General features: G+C 48.3%; 10 protein-coding genes across 10 annotated transcripts; 5 read left to right on the top strand and 5 right to left on the bottom strand.

Moving 5' to 3' along the window:
• Positions 1–575: 575 nt before the first annotated feature.
• On the bottom strand, positions 576–1,808 carry N7510_010537 (putative PP-loop ATPase superfamily protein; the record flags this gene model as incomplete). The annotated part of the gene is made up of 1 exon (XM_056982462.1): positions 576–1,808. One exon carries the CDS (start codon positions 1,806–1,808, stop codon positions 576–578), a length of 1,233 nt encoding a protein of 410 aa, XP_056827956.1.
• Positions 1,809–3,037: 1,229 nt separating this feature from the next.
• Positions 3,038–3,902, top strand: N7510_010536 (uncharacterized protein; the record flags this gene model as incomplete). The annotated part of the gene is made up of 3 exons (XM_056982461.1): positions 3,038–3,172; positions 3,201–3,458; positions 3,522–3,902. The coding sequence occupies 3 exons, from the start codon at positions 3,038–3,040 to the stop codon at positions 3,900–3,902; spliced, it is 774 nt and encodes a 257-aa protein (XP_056827955.1).
• A 92-nt stretch (positions 3,903–3,994) lies between these two features.
• N7510_010535 (uncharacterized protein) lies at positions 3,995–5,777 on the bottom strand (the record flags this gene model as incomplete). Its single annotated transcript, XM_056982460.1, has 4 exons — positions 3,995–4,243; positions 4,298–4,402; positions 4,456–5,648; positions 5,705–5,777. The coding sequence occupies 4 exons, from the start codon at positions 5,775–5,777 to the stop codon at positions 3,995–3,997; spliced, it is 1,620 nt and encodes a 539-aa protein (XP_056827954.1).
• A 914-nt stretch (positions 5,778–6,691) lies between these two features.
• On the top strand, positions 6,692–7,715 carry N7510_010534 (amidohydrolase family protein; the record flags this gene model as incomplete). The annotated part of the gene is made up of 2 exons (XM_056982459.1): positions 6,692–6,806; positions 6,838–7,715. 2 exons carry the CDS (start codon positions 6,692–6,694, stop codon positions 7,713–7,715), a joined length of 993 nt encoding a protein of 330 aa, XP_056827953.1.
• Positions 7,716–8,564: 849 nt separating this feature from the next.
• N7510_010533 (cytochrome P450) lies at positions 8,565–9,456 on the top strand (the record flags this gene model as incomplete). Its single annotated transcript, XM_056982458.1, has 3 exons — positions 8,565–9,014; positions 9,076–9,224; positions 9,285–9,456. 3 exons carry the CDS (start codon positions 8,565–8,567, stop codon positions 9,454–9,456), a joined length of 771 nt encoding a protein of 256 aa, XP_056827952.1.
• Positions 9,457–10,145: 689 nt separating this feature from the next.
• On the bottom strand, positions 10,146–11,863 carry N7510_010532 (T6SS phospholipase effector Tle1-like catalytic domain-containing protein; the record flags this gene model as incomplete). The annotated part of the gene is made up of 3 exons (XM_056982457.1): positions 10,146–11,378; positions 11,433–11,537; positions 11,606–11,863. 3 exons carry the CDS (start codon positions 11,861–11,863, stop codon positions 10,146–10,148), a joined length of 1,596 nt encoding a protein of 531 aa, XP_056827951.1.
• An 885-nt stretch (positions 11,864–12,748) lies between these two features.
• Positions 12,749–13,691, top strand: N7510_010531 (uncharacterized protein; the record flags this gene model as incomplete). The annotated part of the gene is made up of 3 exons (XM_056982456.1): positions 12,749–13,013; positions 13,092–13,538; positions 13,600–13,691. 3 exons carry the CDS (start codon positions 12,749–12,751, stop codon positions 13,689–13,691), a joined length of 804 nt encoding a protein of 267 aa, XP_056827950.1.
• Positions 13,692–14,559: 868 nt separating this feature from the next.
• On the top strand, positions 14,560–15,938 carry N7510_010530 (uncharacterized protein; the record flags this gene model as incomplete). Its single annotated transcript, XM_056982455.1, has 4 exons — positions 14,560–14,773; positions 14,838–14,927; positions 15,108–15,254; positions 15,433–15,938. 4 exons carry the CDS (start codon positions 14,560–14,562, stop codon positions 15,936–15,938), a joined length of 957 nt encoding a protein of 318 aa, XP_056827949.1.
• Positions 15,939–17,021: 1,083 nt separating this feature from the next.
• Positions 17,022–17,510, bottom strand: N7510_010529 (uncharacterized protein; the record flags this gene model as incomplete). Its single annotated transcript, XM_056982454.1, has 1 exon — positions 17,022–17,510. The coding sequence occupies one exon, from the start codon at positions 17,508–17,510 to the stop codon at positions 17,022–17,024; it is 489 nt and encodes a 162-aa protein (XP_056827948.1).
• Positions 17,511–19,732: 2,222 nt separating this feature from the next.
• Positions 19,733–20,411, bottom strand: N7510_010528 (uncharacterized protein; the record flags this gene model as incomplete). Its single annotated transcript, XM_056982453.1, has 4 exons — positions 19,733–19,800; positions 19,892–20,098; positions 20,167–20,254; positions 20,382–20,411. 4 exons carry the CDS (start codon positions 20,409–20,411, stop codon positions 19,733–19,735), a joined length of 393 nt encoding a protein of 130 aa, XP_056827947.1.
• Positions 20,412–21,917: the final 1,506 nt, after the last annotated feature.

The following is a 21,917-nucleotide window of genomic DNA, read 5'->3' as shown; positions in this document are numbered from 1 at the left end:
GGATAGTCGGGGTTTCGTTGTTGCTCTGGGGGTTTGATATGGATGAGGACAAGGCAAATACCGCATGAAATATTCTGGTTATTGCTGGTGTTGTTCTTGGCGGTGGTTGTGGTGCTGGGTGCATATATATTCCGCGACTTGAGGCCATGGAATGGGCGTTTCTCTTTAATATAGGTCTATGTCTATGTATACTACGATTTTGGCCGATTGGTTTTGTACAAAGAGGGAATTGAATTCGATTTTTTGGACAATTAGTATCTCCATGATATTTGCATCGATCTCGCTGTCGAGGAGACGAGACTCACACATTGGCCAAAACCCCACTGGTGATTTTGGTGCCTGTTTAAAGAGACTCGTGAGAATCATCCAGGGCTGTTATGTTCGACGCAGCCTTGGAATGCAGGTGTCAATGCTGTTGCGACTGTTCCTCGCTGGACGGTTTCCAAGCTGTGTTGGTAACAGCAGTGTCTCAGGTGGTTGAAAGTGGGCGCTCACTGACAGCACCGACTTCGTGATGCTTTTTTCATCTTCGGAAAGGGAAAGGTACTCGGTCATGCATGGTCCGATGAGATACCTCAGCTATTCGTCAGATGAGTGCGCTCCATCTGCCGGATTAAGGTCGTGCTGCTTTCCTCGTCTTCTATGCCTACGCCGACCTCAATAGCAGTCTTGGGTCGGTTCCGATTGAGACCCTCCAGAAGCGAGCAGGCCTTGCAGACTCGGTTGCTAGAGATATAGCCGCATTTCTCGCAATAGCCCATGGTTTGTATCTTGACCAGCTTGCCCGTCGGTCGGAACGACTTGGTCGAAAGTCCGATTTCTGTCTCGCGCGACTCGGCCGCGTCGTTGGCCGCTAGCTCCTTCTCCATCGCCGCCATCTCGCCGCCGCTGGATCGCCCGTTCTGGCTACCGCAGCCGCCAGCCGACTCATCCTCTGCCGCAGCCGCAGCCTGTCTTGATTTCCCACTCTGGGACCCTTCCTGCGGAACAAGCGCTGCCATATCCTCGCCGCTCTTGACAATATCCAGAATAGAGCTGGGGCGGATCTTCTCCAGGTCTTTGATCAGAGTGCGTGCACTGCCACGAAACGCCTCCGGAGAATAAATGCACTCGGTGCTGAAGTAGTCCAGCTGACGGTGATGCGCATAAAGGACAATCTCCTTCTCATATGCATACTTGAGCGGCTTGCTGCGTTTGATCTCCGAAGCGGCCGAATCAGTGACGATGTTAGTCCCGCGAGACAAGCGGGGCACGTCCCCCCGCAACAGATTCATCATGACCGTCTCCGCAACATCATCCGCATTGTGCCCGGTGACAACATGCTTGATCGCCAAGCGCGCCGCGCCCCGGTCGAGCGCCTGTCGCCGAAAGACGCCGCAGTACGTGCAGTTGCCTTTCTTGCCGATTTGTTCCACCACCTGGTCCATCGTCCATCCGTACAATTCGCCGTACCCCACTATCTCAAGTGGCATGTCATATTGCACGGCGTTGCGCTTGACGGTTTCCAGGCTGTCGTCACGATAGCCGCGAATACCCTCGTCGATCGATAACAGACAAAGATCCAGCCCGTAGTCGTATCGCTCGTTTAGTGTCTTCAGAACAGCCGCGAGCACGGTGCTATCTTTGCCGCCACTGGCGCCGATTGCGACGCGCTCGCCGGGGTGGAAGAGGCGGGCGCCGGTGATTGTTTCGTGGACTTCGGTCTCGAAGATCTGGAGGAAGCAGGCGCGACAAAGCTTTTGTCGATTTTTGGGTCGAATAATGACTGCGCGAGCCTGATTGCAATGAAAACAGGTCGACGGCGCCATATTGAGAGGGTTTGAGGTGGGAGTGTTGGGGAGAGAGAAGGGGGGGGCGAAGGAAGAATTTCCTCAGCGGCGGGAGAATAGGGTCCGTGCGCGATAACGAGAAGTATAAACGGGCGACGATTTATTCTGCGGTTAAAGCTCTGGAGGTACGCACTCCTTTCTTTTCTTCTCCCTTGGCTCCTCTCACACCTACCATGGAAGTCAATGCGTCATCGAAAGAGAAAGAGAAGAGCTTGAACAGCAGAAGCGGAACAATAGCCCGCATTCCAATAATAAATGATCGAGAAATATGGTGGTGCCTGCGTCTCCTGCAGGCGGTTTAGGTTGCCCAACTGTTTGCAAGAATGCACGGGCAAGATAGTAATGGTCCTATCCCCGACTGACCGCAAATCATTGATGTTCTCTCTGCCTCCAACGATCGAGGGACTTTCGCGAAATGTGATTTTGTTTTAGTGTATTGACCGGGCGCCGCAAGACCTGTATTCCTATAATCTCACAAAGAGAAATAGAGAAGCTTGAACAGCCGAAGATATCCGTTAACGGCAGCCTCCATTCTTTCAGAATTTGGACAAAAGCTGCCGAGGTAAAGAAACCGTTCCTGTAGCGAAGCCAGGTAGATGTTAAGATCTCATTCCAGCACTTCGCAAGTCTTGAGTCTGAATGGAAACGGACCCCGGAAACCAGCACCCTTCTGGGGGGCTAGCCACAAAGGCGATCCGCGAGAAGCGTGTGGATGAGCTACACTCCAAGATAAAGACTTCATGAAGCTCTTAATGGACATACTCCAGCATCTGTACAGGAGAAATGTGTCAATCAATAGAGGCCGTGAAGATCTAGAGTAGTCTGATTGGATAGGTAGCGCTTCGATCACCCCCTATCTGCCCCTCTCACACGCCATTTCCCCACGTCTCCTTCCACCCATTGTCAAGCTGTCGAAAGCTACAACAATACTCGCTAGTCAACTGTTCATTACTTCATCGACGCTCTTTTCCTGGAGTACTTGTAATGCCCGCACCGTGCGGAACGAAAAGAGCCTGTGACCAATGCCACGCCTTCAAGAAGTGTCGGCGGCCTAATATTATCGTACCGTGCGAACGATGTACTCGACTCAATCACGCCTGCCACACTACTCGCCGGTATGTTCGGCTTGGCAGAAAGCCCCGAGGTACCAAAACTATGACTTCCCAGCTCCTCCGTCGAAACACATAGCAATCAATTGGTTCCTACCAATGCCTCGGCCTTCAAATTGCCAACCGGCGAGGTGCATCGGCCGTGTTATCTCTAAGTTGTCTGAAGGTTACGACCATGGCGATCTTGCCATCGCTTTGATACTCGGTGTGGCTATGGCTACGTTTGCCATGCATGTGGAAGATGGTCAGCCAATTCTTATAGCCCACTAAACACTCAACCTCATCAAGCCAACTGCTGTATATCGTGCCTTTTCAGGCTTGGGCCCCGATTCAGAGACGATGGATTTCTTGTTGTGTCTCATCACCACCGAAACTTGTAAATGTCTGCTTTGATCCGAAAAACCAACTATTAGAATTGGGGTCAACGCAACAGGTCATGTTGATCGTTATATTGGGCTCAGTGGCTCGTTGCTGGCCCTTGTTTATCACATATGTGAAGTTAGTCACCTACTCCGACACAGTGATGAAGCTGCACACGTGAAAACGGATGACGCGTCTTGATGCAATATGAAATTTGGTAGAGAAATGGCAGCCATTGACTCCAGCAAACTTTCCCAATCGATTCACACAGCCTGAGGTCACTATCATGCTGGCTCAGGCCAGGATTCTCCGCCTCAGTGCGCTTCTTATTATACATCGGTTACGACATCCATTTGTTCAATGTGATCGAGAAGCTATTCAGATGTCGAAATCTATCCTAGAGGAATTTGGAGTGGTCATTAAGAGCACTGGAAGATCAATACCTTGCACTGGGGTCGCCTGTCAGGCAGCCTGCTTTAAGCTTATAGATTTAGAAGAGCGAAGAGCAGTGCTTGCGAGGAGCCAGTCGGACATAATTCTCGAAACATTCTGTGGCGTTGTTCAAGACCTATTTGATATCCGTGTGGGCGGCGCAAGATTGTGAAACTCAGTTCTACTGGTTCAATATAGCGGACTATCAGACCGAATGGTCAAGTTGAAGAATTGAAAGCTAATTTCTAGTACTGTTGACCCTCGTCAGATGGTACGATGGCTAAGCTGTTTTTGTGCCATCCTCTTGTACCTCGTTGCAGTAGCGACTCTTGCCCTTTTGCCCCAAACAAGCAAAGGCACTGGAAGCAATAAAATGACAAAATTAATGAGCGCAATAAGAACATGAAGGTTCTGCAGGCCCATGCCTTCGACCCATGGAGTCAGGACAAGGAGAACAATGACAGACAAGATGTTTCGCATGAAGACAACTCCGACTAGTGCATCGCCAATAATCTAAGCAACTCAATTAGTTCAGATCGAAGACCATATGGTTGTAGGCTCACTCACATCCTGATAGCAGTCCATGAGGTAAGATAGCGAGATAGCGCCGACTGAAGCTAATGCAAACCCAAAGAAGCCAAAGCCAACGGCCAAAAGACCCCAGCTAACACCCTATATTCCAAATCAATTAAGAGCGTGAAGCCTTTTCAGAGATACAAACATACATGAGCAATACCTATGCCGAACATCAATATCCCGGCTGGACTTATGATAGCAACAGGAAGGGCCAGCCAAAGACGCATCTCCGGTTCGTAAACACCTCTATTTCTCTTCGAGAGCCACAGAATGAATTTGTCACAGATATATCCACCAAATGGGAAGCCTAGAAGAGCACCCACAAACGCTGGAAGGTTCATCAGGCCAATGCCGATCGCAGAAAAATTGTATGGCGCGTAGATCATGTACGATGCTTGCAGTGAGGTCATGACCGCAAACCAGCACAACGTGGTGCCATAGGTTATGGCGCAGTATGTAACGGCTGGGAATGTCAGAAGCGTTATAAATGGCTGATAAAAATGCTGCAAAATCGACTCGTCGGCGGTGGTGACGAGGGCCATTCGTTGGCGATATGTCTTCGGCTTGATGTCGGATTGCGCGACTCGATTCGCCACGGCCTGTCTGTCGGTCGAGTCTTCATTTTCAGCTTTGTACTTTCCGCCCGTTGAATTTGAATTATGTGAGACAGGTGTAGGTGTAACATGATGGCCGCCGCTGATAAGCGTTATGTATTTCGATTCCTCAAAGAGGAAGACCACGCCGAGTAGCGTCACGCCGAAGAAGATGACACACCACCACCACATCCACCTCCAACCTTGCGAGACAGTGATGTACCCAGAGGCTACGGGACCGAGAAAAGCACCGGTGCTTTGGAAGATGACATACCAACCATTCATGGTGGCGTGCTGATGAACGAAGAACATGTCCGCGATAGTAATCTGAGCAATGATCTCGCTGATTGCGCCTCCAAGCCCAGATATCAAATTGCTTCCAATGAGGTCACCAAAAGTATAGACCTTGGCCTGCCAAATGCAAGACGCCAACTGAAGAGCAACACTGAAGATGTAAATCGGCCGCCGACCATATTTGTGAACCAGAGGAATGAAGAATATGCACCCCACAGCAAGACCGGCGTAGTTGACTCCGGCACCCATGCTCAAATTATCGAACGTAAAGCCGAGATCTGTTTCCATGGGACCCCATGCTGTAAAGCCAATGTCAAGCTGGACAAAGGTCCAAAGGACGTAGAAGCTGACCAAGGTAAAATTGAGGGCCTTGCGAGCAGTAGACCAGTTGAGAGGGTCGTTTGGGTCAGAGGAGGGGGTGGGAAAGAGAACCAATTGATCTCTTGGTTGGTGAACTGCATCGAATGTGAGCGCGTCGTTTTCTCGATTGGACTTGGGCAATTATGCTTACGATCTTCCAGCGTCACTGTCCCTGGCGCCCAAAAGGCCGCATCCATCCCACGCTGCTCATCGGGAGACGCCATAATGAGTGAAATGGCTGGAGAGGCCGATGTTGACGGGAAAAAATTGCGGCTAGAGGATGTCTTAGGCCGCGACGAACCATGATTATTATTAGGCAGGCCGTTTCTTGCGCTTGGACCTACGAAGCGGCGTACGGTAGATCCAATCTCATGATTGAGGGCCAGATTGTGGATATGCCGGACCCTTGATCGCAGGGCACTGGTCGAATGAGCGCACTGGAAACAGGCCGGCTTGGCACTCTCCAGGTTAGCACAACTGTCGATCTGCAACCCTCCGCTTATCTGACTTTTGAGCTTGAAACAGTTGGAATTTATGCCGATATCGCGCAGTGCAGTAGTTTATTTTGTTGTGATCTTGTTTGGGGCCCAAATCCAAGCTTTCGGCGTAGCTTGAATATGCTCCAGGACAAACAAACGGGTTGCCCATTACCTGGCCGCAGAAATCTCGGGACACAGTTCTTTGGGCAGTTTTGATGACAGATTTAATGGTAGAGTTGTTTAATCAGAGGTGGAAAGTCATAGATTCATCGATGGATCGATCACCTCAAACTTCTCTAATGTCTTGATGCATTTGCAGTTATGAGATTTCTATTTGCAGCTGCTAATTTCATACCTCTTGTTAGTATATAATCGGGCTTCTATTCTGAATTTCGGCGTGTCAGTTGCACCATAGCAATAGTGGGGGAATTAGCAGAATCGTATGTAGCACTAGTGGCTAATGCGTATCTATGCTAACAATTGTAACGATTGTAGATATCGCCTAAATTTCCCACATTTTCAAAATTGTCATGAGATTCATGCTCAGGGCAATGGATAGGGCCCACGCATGCTGCTGCGGGGACTATGCTCTGTCTCCAACGTTAAAACTTTCATTTTCTTCTCTGCTTGTACTCCACTCTGCTTGAACAATCAACAAAATGGAGAGAATAGACGTTCATGTTCACTGTGTGCCACCGGCCTATCGCGAGTACTGCCTGCAGAATGACTTTGCGGGAAAAGGGCATCCAGATGGCATGCCAGCAATCCCCGTAGGTGATCCCAAGCTTATACTGATATTTCTGAGGATTTACGAAAAATGCAGGAGTGGGACCCGCAAACTCATATCGACTTGATGAAGCACTTGAACATCACCAAATCCATTTGAGCATCTCGTCTCCGGGAACTCATTTGACGCCCAGCAATGACGAGGAGGCGCGGTCTCTTACCCGCCGCGTGAATGTCGACATGTCCAAAATTTGCACCGACCATCCAGATCATTTTCTATTCTTTGCTTCGCTTCCACTGCCGGATGTTGAAGGCTCCCTATCCGAGATTGACTATGCGCTTGACCACCTGGGCGCAGTCGGATTTCAAATTCTGACCAACTCGCACGGAATCTACCCGGGAGATCCACGCTTCAGCCGAGTTTTCGACAAACTCAGTAAGCGGAAAGCTGTTGTTTTCATTCATCCAACCAGCTGCAATATTCACAATTGGCAGGATGGGTCTGTGACCTCGGAATTCATGTTTGATTCGACACGGTCGCTCATGAGTCTCCTCACATCAGGCATGGTAAAGAGATGTCCTGGCATTACATTCATGGCATGTCATTGTGGAGGCACATTTCCACCGGTGATGGAGCGGATTGCCCAGTTCTCTCAAGTTTTGCTCAGTCCGGAGCTCCGAGTTACTGGGGAGGAGGTGAAAGAGATGCTCCAAACGCGATTCTTCTTTGATCTTGCTGGAGTGCCATTCCCTGATCAAATACACGGTCTTCTTCGATTGGTGAATTCGTCAAGACTATTGTATGGGAGCGACTACCCTTACACACCGGTACCGGCCGTACTAGCATTTGCTAAGAAAATGGATGACGGGTTTGAAAGTGATTTTTTGTCTGAAGTGAAAGAGAATGTGTATCTTAAAAATGCCCAAGAGCTTCTTGCTAGAGCTCCTCGCCATTAGCCTCTAATCTGTCTGCAAACTGTGTTTACTAGAAATCATCAGATAAATGTGCCTTGATAACATGTTCTGATGCAAATTGCTATTTAATTCTTTTGAATTACTCTTAAGCAAGTGAAGCGGAAAAGAGCAACGAGCAGATGCATACCCATTATGACCACTCCCATAAACAGCTTGCAGGTTCGATGGAGGCAAATATACTCTGACAAGAGAGTTCGTGGGTTGATACTAAGAAAGTGGCGTGCAAGGTTTAAGAGTATTCCCCACCATTATCCAGCAGCTGTCATAGACCCCACAAACTCAATCGGAAGACAATTGGTTAGACTGGCAACAGGAGGTGAGAACTTGCGGGGAAATCTTGGAGAATAGTATAGGATAAAAGAAGGGGCATACTAGATCATGATTTCAAGCTCGCTTTGGACTAAGTACATTGATGATGGCAGCCTCACGATCAACACCCGACAACCTTGGACCTCTCTCTTCCATTTCGAGTCAGAATCACAATCGGCTTACTCTGGGAGTTTTTATTGCCTTGTTGGTATTTTTTATTGTCAGGCTTATTGCTGTCGCGCTGAAGCCTGGCCTAAGATCAATACCAGGCCCGGCTATTGCACGCTTCACGCCTTTCTACCGCCTCTGGAAGATTGCCAGGGGCGACGCCCCCGACTTTTATCTGAGACTGCACCGTCAATATGGTCGAATTGTTCGCACTGGGCCGAAGACAGTAGATATTTCAGACCCCAAAGCACTGCCAATCATATACGGCATCAGCAGCAAGTTTCTCAAAGTGGGTACAATTAAGCTACAAATAAAGACATTTTAACGCGTGAATAGTCTGCATTCTATGACACTATGAGCCCGTTCTATGAAGACAAGATCATGCCTAGCATGTTTACTGTGCGCGACCCAAACCGGCACCAGGCTCTTCGTCGACCAGTAGCACAGAAGTTTTCCATGTCCTCGATCAAAGCCCTAGAAGTATTCGCAGATGAATGCACCAAAATATTCATCGATTCTATGAAAGATCTTGAAGGTGAACCCGTTGATTTGGGTGTTTGGCTCCAGTGGTATGCCTTTGATGTGATTGGGGCAATCACTTTCCAGCGCCGGTTTGGATTCATGGAGACCCGCCAGGATTTCAAGGGCATGATTGCCGATATCGAGGCTGTCCTTCGCTATGCAGGTACTATTGGTCAAGTGCCTGCCTTCCACCCATGGCTCATGGGTAATCTTTTGTTATCAAAGTTCTTAGCTGCACAGCCGTTTGTGAAAGTCCCAGATCCTTTGAGGACTATTGTTCAGGTAAGTACTCTGTTCTCTAAGATATGACTGAGTAAATCAATAAAGGACTAATTGCTTGCAGTTTACTCAGCAATGCATTGATGATTATGACAGCGAGCCTGTTGAAAAATACGGCAATCGGCCGGATTTCCTTGCATGGCTTCAAAACGAGGAGAAAAAGGGCAAGCCAATGCTGAATCGAGATATTATTAATCATCTCAGTAACAATTTGTAAGTTCATGGACACAGACTCAGGCCCCAGACTACTTAACAATCTTGCCACCTCCTCAGACTTGCTGGGAGTGATACTACTGCTGTCTCCCTCCGAGCGGTTGTCTACTACGTTGTGCAGAATCCGACGGTCTATCATAAGCTTCAAAACGAGGTTGATGAAGCTGACCAGGCCGGAAAACTCTCAGAATATGTCACTTATGCCGAATGTCTTGAATTGAGATACCTGTGAGCATTGGACTGTACTTTCATGCACTATTGGCTAATCTCTCTCCAACCAAACAGCCAAGCAGTAATGAAAGAGGCCATGCGGTGCCATCCCGGAGTTGCTTTTCCCTTAGAGAGAGTTGTTCCTGAAGGAGGAACTGAGCTCTGTGGCGTTCATCTCGAAGCGGGTACCATCGTCGGTATCAATCCGGCAGTGATGCACCACGAGAAGACAATTTTTGGGGATGACGCCAGTGACTTTCGCCCAGAGCGATGGATCGAGTCTAGTGATGAAAACATGAAAATTATGGATCGCCATCTAATGACCGTCTGTACAATGCTCTCATTATTCTGCAACCATACTGATATGTCATAGTTTGGGTACGGTTCGAGGACATGCATTGGAAAGAATATCTCTATTATGGAGATGGGGAAACTGATTCCACAGCTAATGCGACACTTCGAGATTGAGTGGGCATCTGACGACCCGACATGGCGGGTGGAGACATTCTGGTTTGCCAAGCAGCATGGATTAAAGTGCCGGTTTCGATCACGGAAGTAATGCTTTATTTTGGTCGAGTCTAGGCAAGGATTATAACATCAGTTTAAGACGCATGAGGGCTGAGAAATTCTCAGTCTCTTTTCTTTCATCATCGCCTGTTTTCCGCAAGCATAGCTTTGTAGAATGGCCGACCTGTGACACCGATGGTAGAATTAGCATAAACGTCCTTGAGTAGCATGCACAATTTTTCTGATAAACAGACGACCAAGTTCCCCAAGAAGGAATGCCAACATGCCTTTGTTGAGATGGAGCAACCTGTCTTCATATGGGCCCAGTGGCTCCTCCATCAAAATAGCTTTCGGCGGCCTATCTCGCTCTGGCCCAGCGTATACCCACCCCCATCGATAATCTTGTATCTTCTCCATAATCTCATCTTCTTCTCTCCCATCGGAATAGTGAGTATCACGGTGAGACACAACACGCATCCGCTCGAGCTTCCAGTCCTTCAATGCAGAACACGTATACAGCCCTACATCATCGTATCCGAGACCCTCGAGGGTGAGACGAATGCGCACGCTTCTGTGCACGCTTTCATGGGTATGCGTCAGAAACTCAGACGTGGGAAGAGCTGTGTTTGGATCAACATAATGGTACATCCCCGGTGTGCGAGTGGTTTTGCCAGCGAGGTGATAGTATCCGGTCTCGGGCTGAACAATTTCACCAAGTCCCCAAGGTCGAACAGGCTTGTGTTCGTTGTAGACGGAGGAAACGGCCCACTGGCTCCATGGCTTGTGTTTGGAGCTGGTCTGTGATTTTTGCGGGTGGGGATGATTGAAAAAATAGCGGACACTTTGTTGAAAGATCCGATCAATAGTGTCTTCCTCGAAGGCCACACCAATTGATGTTAGTTGGTCCATCATCCAGGCCATGGCGACATTGGCCAGTTCCTGGTCTGGAAGCCCGCCCCCAACATTGGAATGAGCTCCAAGGAACCAGACCTGGCGTAGATCGGTGCGAACATTGCGAGGTCGGTTCCAAACACATGGAGCGAACGACGTGCGATCTTCTTCTAAAGCAAGGGCTTGAAAGGCGTACTCGATTCCGTTCGATAGTGATGTATCGTAGAACTTGCATTCTTTTGTAGAGCGAGGTATCTTGAGTTTGTTGCTCAAGTTGGTGTCCGGGATGCCTAGACTTCCAACCGTTTCCCAGACTGCAACACAACGAACTTTGATGCGGCGTCCATCTGGGTCATACAGTCGCGTGAGATCCTCATCTTCCAGGCGATGCTTGTACTCCCGTTTGTCTCTGGGCTTGTTAGGGAAAGGTGTAGTCGGAAATTCATCCCTGTACCGAGGGTTTCTGATGTTCTCTATATCTTTGAATATTGGATAGAGAAGTTCCATTCCTTTGTTATTAAGCAGTCCAATCTCGGTGATGAGACCCTAAAACCATGAATATCAATGCCCAAAAACTTTTCAGAGAACGGCTATGCTTACTGCCACACTACGCGCAGTGAATGCACCGCGAGAGAAGCCCACTATGACAATCTCATCACCCGGCTCGTAATTCGTTGCAGCGAAACTATACGCTTCCCGAATATTCTGTCATCTTGTAGTTAGAAATCTGCCTTTCCCTTCCCGTCACCTTAACAAGTATGATTTCAGCGCACCTCAGAAACCCCAGAACCAAAAACTCCGCCCGCAATCTCATCAGTGATATTCCCAGTAGTCCCAACACCAGGGTGATAGTACATGACTTGGTTCTTCCCATTCGCGTCCCGTTTCTTCAGGAACCGATAGACGCGCGTCACATTTGTAGGCACCTGAAGAGTGGCATCCGGCTGGCCCAGGGTCGGCGGGTTATACCCCTTGTCGCTGTTGACCCACGTACCATCCAAACACAGGATGATGCGCTTTCCTTTTGGCATTGTATGCGTACGACTTGACCTGTTTGGCAAGAGTCAATTGTCTGTCAGATCCATGGAAAGACACACGGACGAGAGGGGCTCGTCAATAAGATCCGACTAGGCCCTTTTCAGATTAGCGTGGCTGTAGACCGCGTTCCTTTAGGAAATCCCAATCCTTGACAAAAGGACTGCATAGCCAACTGGCTTGGGCAATAGGCCCGCGGCTTATGGATGGTGAAGATAGTAATAATAACATAATCCTGGAAGGTCAGGCCAGGTCAATAAGCGGCGTAGGGTTCAATCTTGATCTTTGTGTGGCCAGTGTGGCCTCGGCACAAATTACTGATCTAGCGTCTAAGTACCAAAGTTGCCGATGATGGTGTCGCCTGGGGGGTATTACTAGCCTGCAGGGGGAAGAGGATGACATCAAATTAGAGGTCTAAACGGGAAGTTGTAGACATCCTGGCTATGTATTTGAAACAGGAAAGGAAAGCGGCTGGATTTGACCCTGTTTAAGGCTGCCACTGAGTTCTACATGGGGCCAAACTTAAATCACCATTGCGCCTCACAGCCTTGTGAACTCAATCTTCTCACCTAAGGTTACCCTACAGTGGCAAAGACGCAAGGCATTCAATCTTCACTGTAACAATCTTACATAGTACGTAGTGTTGGCAATGGGGCTTTCCCGTCCGGCTTAACTTTAGTCTAGAAGGCCGATTTCGATGCGCCCTGAGAAAAGTGATCATTTCCAATCGACCCAATCTCCCGGCACTGCCGATCCTATGACAAGGGAAGTACTATTCATAAAAGTCCCGAAACTTCCATATGAATATTTCTACGCAGAGCCAACTTCTACTTTGTGTTCATTGTTTATATTTGACCCCAACTCCTATAATTCTAGTCCAAATGCGCAATTATCTCTCCATCGCCGTCCTCCTAGCAGGTAACATGGCCATGGGTCAGCTAGACGCATGTCCGCCAGAATCACGTCCGAAGGCGTTGGTCTACCGTAAACCAGCTGCTTGTAATGGCTGTCCGGAATCAGTGGCTGCGCTTCTCCGATCTTCCTCTTCTCACTTTGATGTTCAGTATGCGGGCCCCAATGAGAACATAGATGTCAAGGAAGAAACATTGCGGGAAGTTCAGCTTTACGCTCAGCCAGGGGGTGGCAGTAAGTTCTCCTTTGGGGAAAGGAAGAGATTTCCTCTGCTTCCTCTCCAGTTCGCTAGTAGTAATTGGTTATCTTCAGGTCTTAAACCAGCATGGGATCATACAAAGAAATACAAAAAAGCCATTCGTGATTTTGTTGCGCGCGGGGGCCGATATGCCGGGTTCTGCGTTGGGGCATACATGGCAGGCAACAGCCCTGACTTCGATACTCCAGGCTTCGATATTCTCCCTCCCCGCTCTATTACAGGCGAAGAAATTGTTCAGCCAGGGGCGCAGGTAAAAAACTCCCGAAACACTATAATTCAGGTGAACTGGCACTTTCAAACAGGCCCGGAAATGGGCGAGCTACAGAGCGGCCGTTGGTTGTTCTTCCAGGATGGAGCAGTTATAGAATTACCGCAAAATGCGTCTGCCATCATCCTAGGAACGTACTTAAGCAACAATAACATTGCTGCTTCGGTCACACCCTTTGGGAATGTGTGGGTGGGGGTTGTCGGTCCTCGCCCAGAGGCTGATGGAAGTTGGTGTTGGTTTTGCTCCACTCCATTCTTAGTAATTGTTCCCTTTGGCTGATTTATGCATTATAGATAGGCCATATGATTTGATTAACCCAGATGGTATACGATTTGATATTGGGTATGACTTTGTGGAGACCATCATGGCTCAATCGAGCGAATAGTGAACCCACCAGCGAGAGCGGTGACGGCCCGGCTACAGTGGGCGGGTAGAAAGGAATTCGCTGAAATACCCTGTCCATCTAGACCTACTCCTCTAGGTACTCCCAAGTACGGTACTTAGGCCCTTAGTACATAAAATTGATACATACCAAAGTATATATATGGGTTGATCTACATGGCCCCACTTTTTCTCCCAGTTGAGAGAATCCGCGAACTGAGATGCATTGCATCCCATGGGCTCCCCATGGAGAAATCCTGATGTTGAATTAAAAAATGCTATCCCGAGTAGTGTAAATTGTGAATTTACGAAGTTGGGTATTCTTGTGTGGGTGGCCAATGACACACCGGAATTGGTAATTGTCAAAAACCTGAACATGGAGCTATTGGTGATGAGGGAACCATGGAAATCGCAATAGACAACCTTGGTCGGACCTCCAAGATCTCCAAGTGGGTATCCTCCCCAGTTTTTGGATTTTCCTGGAGGGCTCTGGTTCAGTGGTATTCTTAGCTTTACTAGATCCCGGACATGACGACGGATGACATCCACTGCTCTCTCACTTTCGGCCAACATACTCATTCGGCTACTTTAAACCTGTTTGGAACGTCATGACCATACAACACAAGGCAGTTTAATAGATCCTTATCCATGTTCACTGGTTCTTGTACTCGTGACCCCTCGCGTTATGGCGTCACTAGGTCTCCGCAAACAATGATTTAGTCATAGGTGGTAGAGGCATATAAACCCGCAAGAAGTCTCAAATCTTGTTATAATTTCAGGAAATATAGCAACCCGGGACTATTTAATCCCATTATATTATCAAGTATTCAACTTCAAAATTAAAAGCCTTTTTGCTAAGACAGATTGCTATCATGTCGAACTTCATGCACAAAGTCAAGGATGCCGTGTCTGATCACCGTGACAGGGATAATCCTCAGACTGCGAACTCCGGGCCGAACCAGTACGACTCTTCCGAATCGGGTCGCTCTTCTGGCATGGGCCCCTCTTCCGGCGTGAGCTCTAACACTTACGGCTCTGGTCCTGGCTATGGCAATGAGGCTGGTTATCGCGATGCCAATGTCGCCGGTTAGTTTCCAAATACTTGTTTCTCTTTTTGTACCATTGATTGACACGCTGGCTCGATATGTAGATGCCAGGAACGCAGGTGGTTCAACCAATGCTGGCCCTCATGATTCAAAAGTAGCCAACAAAGTGGATCCTCGTGTCGATAGTGATCTAGGTAAGTTGAACTATTGCTATTCGTTGAAACACGTGGGGTTCTTAGACACGATAAGAAATTTCATACGTCCTATTGCCGCATCCAAATATCTCTTCCCATTATGTTTTGCACAGTATCCCGCGAGTCATATCCACGTCTATGGTCCATAGAGCTAGAAAACTAACTTGGGACCTTGAATAGATAACCGCCGCAATTACTCTGGAACCACCGATTCCCAAAACGTCGGCCCCCAAAACGCCGGTATGAACGCAGGTGGCCGAACCAATGCTGGGCCTCATGATTCAAACGTAGCCAATAAGATGGATCCTCGCGTTGATAGTGATCTAGGTAAGTTGAGCTATTGCTATTGGCTAGAACACATTGGATTTCTAGACACGATAAGACACTTCTTACGTTCTATTGCCGCATCCGAATATCTCTTCCCATTGTGCCTTGCACAGTATCCCGCGAGCCATGTCCACGTTTATAGTTCAAAGAGCCATAAAAGCTAACCCGGAACAAATAGATAACCGCCGCAATTACCCTGGGACCACCGACTCTCAAAACGTCGGGTCCCAAGACACCGGTAGCGGTGCTCGTGGCTTCGACCCCAGCAGCACAGGCTCCATCGGACAGTCCCGCGGTATCGACAATCATATGACTAGCGAGGACAACTATAGCAGCTCCAAGGAGGAAAAGAAATCCCGCACTCAGCCTCTCACCTCCGACAACAAAATGACTAGTGAGGAAAGCTACAGTAACGCCACGCAGGAACACAAATCCCACTCCACTACTGCTCACGCCGAGCCGTGCGAGATGGAACCGCGTGCCCAACCTGGCCATGGCAGCCGTATGGGTCAGCAAAATTTCGGTGGCGGCGCAACTGGTGGCAGTAGCTACAACGACAATAACTCAGGCGCCAGAGGGCTGTCTGGTCCTGAGAATCCCCAGCAGATGAACAAACTTGACCCCAGAGGCCAAGTCTCGAACTATCAGCAAAACCCTGTCGGCAACCAGCGGGGCGGATACTAAAGCAGTTCTTTTTTACCATCGTGATCGGTTTTCGAATTGCATCTTGAGTTTCTGTATTATCTTCAAACGTTATGAGAATGAATGCCAATCCGAATACTTTGTTTCCATTACAGTGCTTCCGCTTTATCTCATATTCCATTTAGCACTTTCATATATATACCTTCATATATGGATGAACCCGGATAGAACCCTGAAAGTCTCCTTGTGTATAGCGAGATCCTTTTTTTAAAGCTTTTATTCTGAATTCCACTCTTATACAACACACTTTCTAATGACTTATAACCGCGTTGTACCGTTAGTAGTTGCCGCTGGTTCCGTAACCGTTCCCTTAGTCATCAGGTACTTATCTAGACCTCAACCATAGGTCCCGACTAGGATCTTCCTCCTCGTTCGAAATAGGCTTGCTGGTGTCAATCCCTAGTACTAAGCGGGCCGTGATACCGTGCCCAAGAACCATAGCTTAGCCCTGACCAGGCTCCCTTGCCGTTTTAAGAAGCGTAGCCCAAATGACTATCCGTGGGCTCCCGGGGTCGCAGTTAAACTTGTGGATCTTACATCATTGACTTTCCTCCCTGGAAATAAATCCGTCCTAAAAGAAAAGATAAAACCGAGCTTGGAAATGCAGTAGAACTTCGCTCCTAGAGAAGACCAGGCAGAATCCAGAAAAAAAGATTCCGCAGTCTTTACGGGAGCCGCCATCAGCCACTCCATCACCCTAAAAATGATCGGTTAGGTTTGACAACCTTTCAAAAATGTCTTAACGGACCATTTCACCACCCCAGCAATTATCGGGATAATTAAATTTTGACGAGTCTTTCTAACATATCTGTATCCACCATGTATTCTTCATAATATCGATTCAGGATTGATCTCAGTGGTCGGATTTCACCGCTCTTTAGACATACCCAGCCGACCTTAACACCGAGGCAACTATTACAGTAGTTCAAATTTCACCACCTCTTAAGCAAATACCGAGATGCTATTCCAGCAACTCAAAAGATACCGGGGAATTTTAATTAGATCACCCGATTAACACATTGGAGCAAGCCCTTTTACCCACGTCACGCTACCCCATTTCACCACCTACCCCACAAGCACCAAAACGCCTAACAATCTGGCAACTAACATCCACCATCCATCGACCGGCCGTCCAATGGACTGCTCGCCCCCACCCGTAGTGACGGGGCCGGCACCAGCTTGCGGCCCAGTCGTTGACGGCGCGGTGGTCGACGAACCCGGTGTGTACTCCAAAGAACAGCCCTCATTCAGAGCCAAGACGGCACCATAGGAATCCGTGACAGCCATAGTAGGGCACGAGAAGTCTGGTACGGATGTAGTGACGGTGATAGTGGTAGTCGAGAAACTAGTGGTAACCCTCGATACGGTGAGGATCTCGGTGCTAGTTTTAACCTGCGTGCACAGAGGAGCCTCGGATCTCACGCGCAACACAGCGGCGGCATTATTTGAATCCTTTGGTGCAGCGCTAGTAGTCGTAGTGCTCGGCGGGCTATAAGACAGCGCGCACTCCTCGTCCAGTTCTAACGTCGCGCCCTGCGCATTTGTTACCGTCATTGGCAAGCAAGTGAATTCGCTCGCTTCCTCTGGCTCATCGACCTCAGTGACCGTGACCCGAAACCACCGCACATCCGTCGACTCAACGATTATGGTCGAGGTCTCGACGGCCGGCGGGCAGGCAGAGCACCAACCGGAGTCGGCACAGTAAGTTCCCTTGTTGCAGCATCCTTTCTCGCAGCAGATTTGATCATCTAAACAAATGCCGTTTGCGCAGCACTGCTCTTTAGAGGCATAATAGCACTTTATCGAGTTACTAGAGCTGCCAGGGCATGGTTGGCTACCGGACTGGCAACAGCCGATATCGGTGAAGCAGTCGGATCCAGTTGGACAGCATTTGTCAGCCACGTTCGAGCAGGGTACTGAAAGTATCGTGAGTTAGTTTGCTGTCATGCTATAGGAGAAATGATGAGTACTATAACCCGGATCAACGCATTGTTCTGACTGTCGTTGGAATAGACTCTCTTCTACACCCCGCTGAAACACAACAGTGCTGAATCCCAATAAAGTGCTACCATTCCGAAAGCTTTCAAGCGGAAAAACTGACTCTAGAGACCTGTCGAAGATGTCTGCTGCAGATGCGACTTGTGCCCCTAAGACAGCAATAGCGAGAGAAACTACGGATTTCATGATGACACATACAGTGGTACATAAATAATCTTTACTCGACGACCAGACCAAGGCCAAGAGCGTGTTCTTTATAAACTTTGTTGTGGCTACCCCTAAATGTGTGATCCAAGCCCTAAGGTTCGAAAATGGATGGGTGGCGTTCGTATTCATGCGTGGCCAAGCGCACAACCACCCATCCCATGCTGCAGCTCGTATTCAGCGGGGAGCGCCTGTCAAGGGTACACTCCGGACTCCGGCTACTAGTGACTTTATCTGCCACAGTCCACTACAGGGAATGAAAAGTACTAAGGTGTGATATGAAACATCAAATGTGCTTCTGCCATGCTCAAAGCCTCGCCCTGCAGTCTGAATTGTGCTGCGTCGCGCGGGAGGCACACCTTTCCCTGCAGTCTGATGGTCCCGGTCCTGGCAGCAGGCGTCGCCGTCCGTCGTTCCGTGCCCCGTCACTGGCCCTCGCCACAGAGGGGGTGCGCGTGCCGAACGATCTGGGAGGGTCTGGCGCGGGTACCGCGAGGGGGAGGAGGGTTCGCGATCGATGATCCAGATGAGATCTGTCTCACTTCTGTCCTCGCAACATAGGCCATGGGCTCCAAACGCGCCCCGCGACGCGTCTCTCTAGATTCGTCATTCAACATGTAGAAATCTTTATCCACGACTCTCACACTACCCCATGGGTTCGGGGGGAGGGGGGGGGGGGGGTTATATTGGACTCGAATGAGATTAGGGCCTCGGTCTTAAGTATGGGATGCAAAAGTGGGTCCATTAGCCGAATGGGATCAGTAATACTACAGTAATTAATCTAAAAACTTAGTATGTCTGAGGCTAGAGTTAATTAAAGTATGATTTCAATATTAGAGTGTTCTAACGCATAAGGTACGTATAAGGATTCAAAGTAGACTTTGGCAGAACCTGCCAATGGGTCCAAGCCTTGGACCCAAGAACAACCCACGATGGGCTCGGGTTGAGACTGGCTAACCTCAACCGAGCCTATAGAGAGCGTGTCTTAAGCCGCTATGGTGCCAAAGTTGATCTTCAGGCGGTCGCCGCACTTCACCAAGAGTCTAACTGCCTTAAGGTCGCCTTTTCTGCCGCTTGACAGATTAGGCGGATCTGCTAAGCTCTGCTTACATTAATCTCCACGCCCCCTATATTCAGAAGCGTCATCACATATGCAACAGCGACGGAGAAGGGGAGATAGTCCGCTTCACAGAGGCTCAGATTATTCTATGGTACCGCAAGAAGCCGCCGCAGAACCACGGTGTCGTGTAAAGATGTAGAAGTTGTCTGGAACCTGTCGCGGCCCCTGATGAGGTTGTACGTTCTTATTTCGTACCAACAACCTTGTCAGACCTAAGGCGAGGCAGTTGAAGTACTAACTAAGGTCTACTAGCACGAATAATTTGATAATTAAGTGTTTGATCGCAATTTCCGTCAACATATTGATCGGGTTGAAAAGCACTGGGCCTAGAGACATGAAGGGCCGGTCAACGTAAGTTCTCGACGCAAAGGTCAACGTCCAACAATAACAGGCGGTAAGACAGCGACGCGACATAGGATAAGTGTCGTATTTCACAGCTAGCACTTCCTAAATCCTAGGCGACATGATCAAGCATTGGAGGTCTTTCCCATTCCACTGGCTCGCGGTTCTTGAACAGGGGACCTGGCATTTATCAGCAAAAGTACCAGGAAGAGAAGTGTCCTAACATGAGAACTCTCCATCAAGGTTTCTTGTAGGAGAGCCATGGACTTACCGAATTTTGGATGCACAAGCACGCCGTCTTGGATGACATCTTGTGAGATATCCTTGACACCTTCCATAAACTTATCCCAGTTCACGCATTCCCGGGGATTCGTCATATTGTGAATTGGTAATAGGTCATACTCCCCCCATCTCATGGTAAAGACTGTTGGATCTGCCTGGCACATAAGTCCGTCTTTGATCAGGTGAAGACAGTGCGCTGAAAGATGTCAAGTTAGCAACTTTCTATGGTTATGGTCCAATATTGAAGATTGACACGAAACTTACCTAGATGAATATCTTGCAGTTTCTGATCCTCCTCTGAGAGGCTCGTAAGGTTGTAATACTGTGGATGGAAAGCGTGGTAGACGTTTTTCTAGTCAGATATGCTCAGCTCTTATACTTAGTGTTTTGGTGAGATGGGTATCGAGATAACATACCAAACAGTGCAAATGATGGAAAACCATAATGGATCCACATTAATTCCCATCCGGAAGTTTGACCCCTTCCTCTAGGCGCCCAAGCTTCTTCATGATTTTTGGCGAAACGCCAATGTTTTGGTCTATACATACCACAAGCGTTAATTACTGTTTTTCAAAAATGCTAGTTGATTCAGATGTCCTTACATTCAAATAACTCATGCCAGTTTGCATCCACTTCTAGGCTAGGATCCGTAAAGTATGTAGGTTCCAGACCAGGTCGCTCTCTTTGTTCAAAAATCCGTGATTCATAGTTGATAAAACCGCTAACAGGAGCTAGGAGAATCGGATAACTTGGTTAGTTTTCATGCTTATTTGCCTCTTTGAAAGATCGACTGATGACATACATCCGATAAATCTAGTCCCCTGAAGCCGTTGAAGCTGGGTCACCTTGGCAGTTGCAAACACGAGTAGAAACGAGTATACAAGAAAAATGGCGACGCTTCCAAGAATAGTCAGTAACCTTGGCGCTTGATAAGATCGATCTCGTCGTGTATGAATCCCGTTTATAAGCAGAGGAAATGACTCCTCTGAGCTCGACTTGGACCCATTGTCCTCGCCTAAGAGATGGTAACGATTCTCTATCTTAGACTTTTCTTCGTCCATGCCGGCTGTGACAGAAAATACAGCTCAGTTAGTGTAAAGATAAAGATTTGGCTCTAGTTTTATACTATGCAAAACTCACATCTTTCTTGGTAATGCTGGTGTCAAGCTGTCCCAATTCTTGATCTGCATAGGACAATTATCCATTGGGAGATTTACAAGACCATATCTTGGTTGAGATTCGGCTAAAAGTGATGACGTGATGGTCTGATGGCGTGATGGTCTGATGGACACGATATCAGAGAGCTTGATAGTGAAACGACAGAAGCATCGGCCATGCGATGTAACCATTCGAACGACGAAGTAGATCCGTGAGAGAGACAGGTAGTCTAAGTACTCTGCCCTCGGCAGAGCACACATATAAATACTTGCTAAACAATCTTTTGCACTTTATTCCACAGCTCTCTTCAATTTCCGAAGGTCTTTCATTAAAATATATACAGCTCATTATCTATCTACCTCAATAGAAATCATGCAGCTCAAGGCTCTCTACGTGGTTTCCTCGTTTCTGATGGCAGGAGTTCTGGCAGTTCCTCTCCCGTCAAATTGTATGAAATAACCCAAGACGCGACGAATGAATCCCCTCTTACATTTTCTTACATTTGATAGGAAATTTGGAAGTGATTCAACGCTCTCCTGCTGATGGTGATACTGCCTACACTGGGAGCGGTACAGACCACACTGGGAAGCGCTCTCCTGCTGATGGTAATGAGGCCTACACTGGAAGTGGCACAGACCACACTGGTTAGGTGGAATCAGAAGTTTGACGCTGCTCTCCTGGTTGGATGATCGGAATTGGCCATCATGTGGTCAATAGCAGTCGTGATTCTTGCGGTGGGACCAAGCTAGAAGAGAGGATAACAAGTATTGTGTGTCCAGGCAGCCAGATAAAGATAAGAAACGAAGAAAATAATCCATTTGATGTGCTATGGACGGCGGGACTTCTAAGTTAGAAAA

This window comes from Penicillium lagena (genome assembly GCF_028827675.1).
Source record: "Penicillium lagena strain IBT 129212 chromosome Unknown utg000008l_segment0_segment0, whole genome shotgun sequence".
Classification (NCBI taxonomy): domain Eukaryota; kingdom Fungi; phylum Ascomycota; class Eurotiomycetes; order Eurotiales; family Aspergillaceae; genus Penicillium; species Penicillium lagena.
The sequence above is the reverse complement of the archived record's forward strand: the minus strand, read 5'-3'. Positions and strand labels throughout refer to the sequence as shown.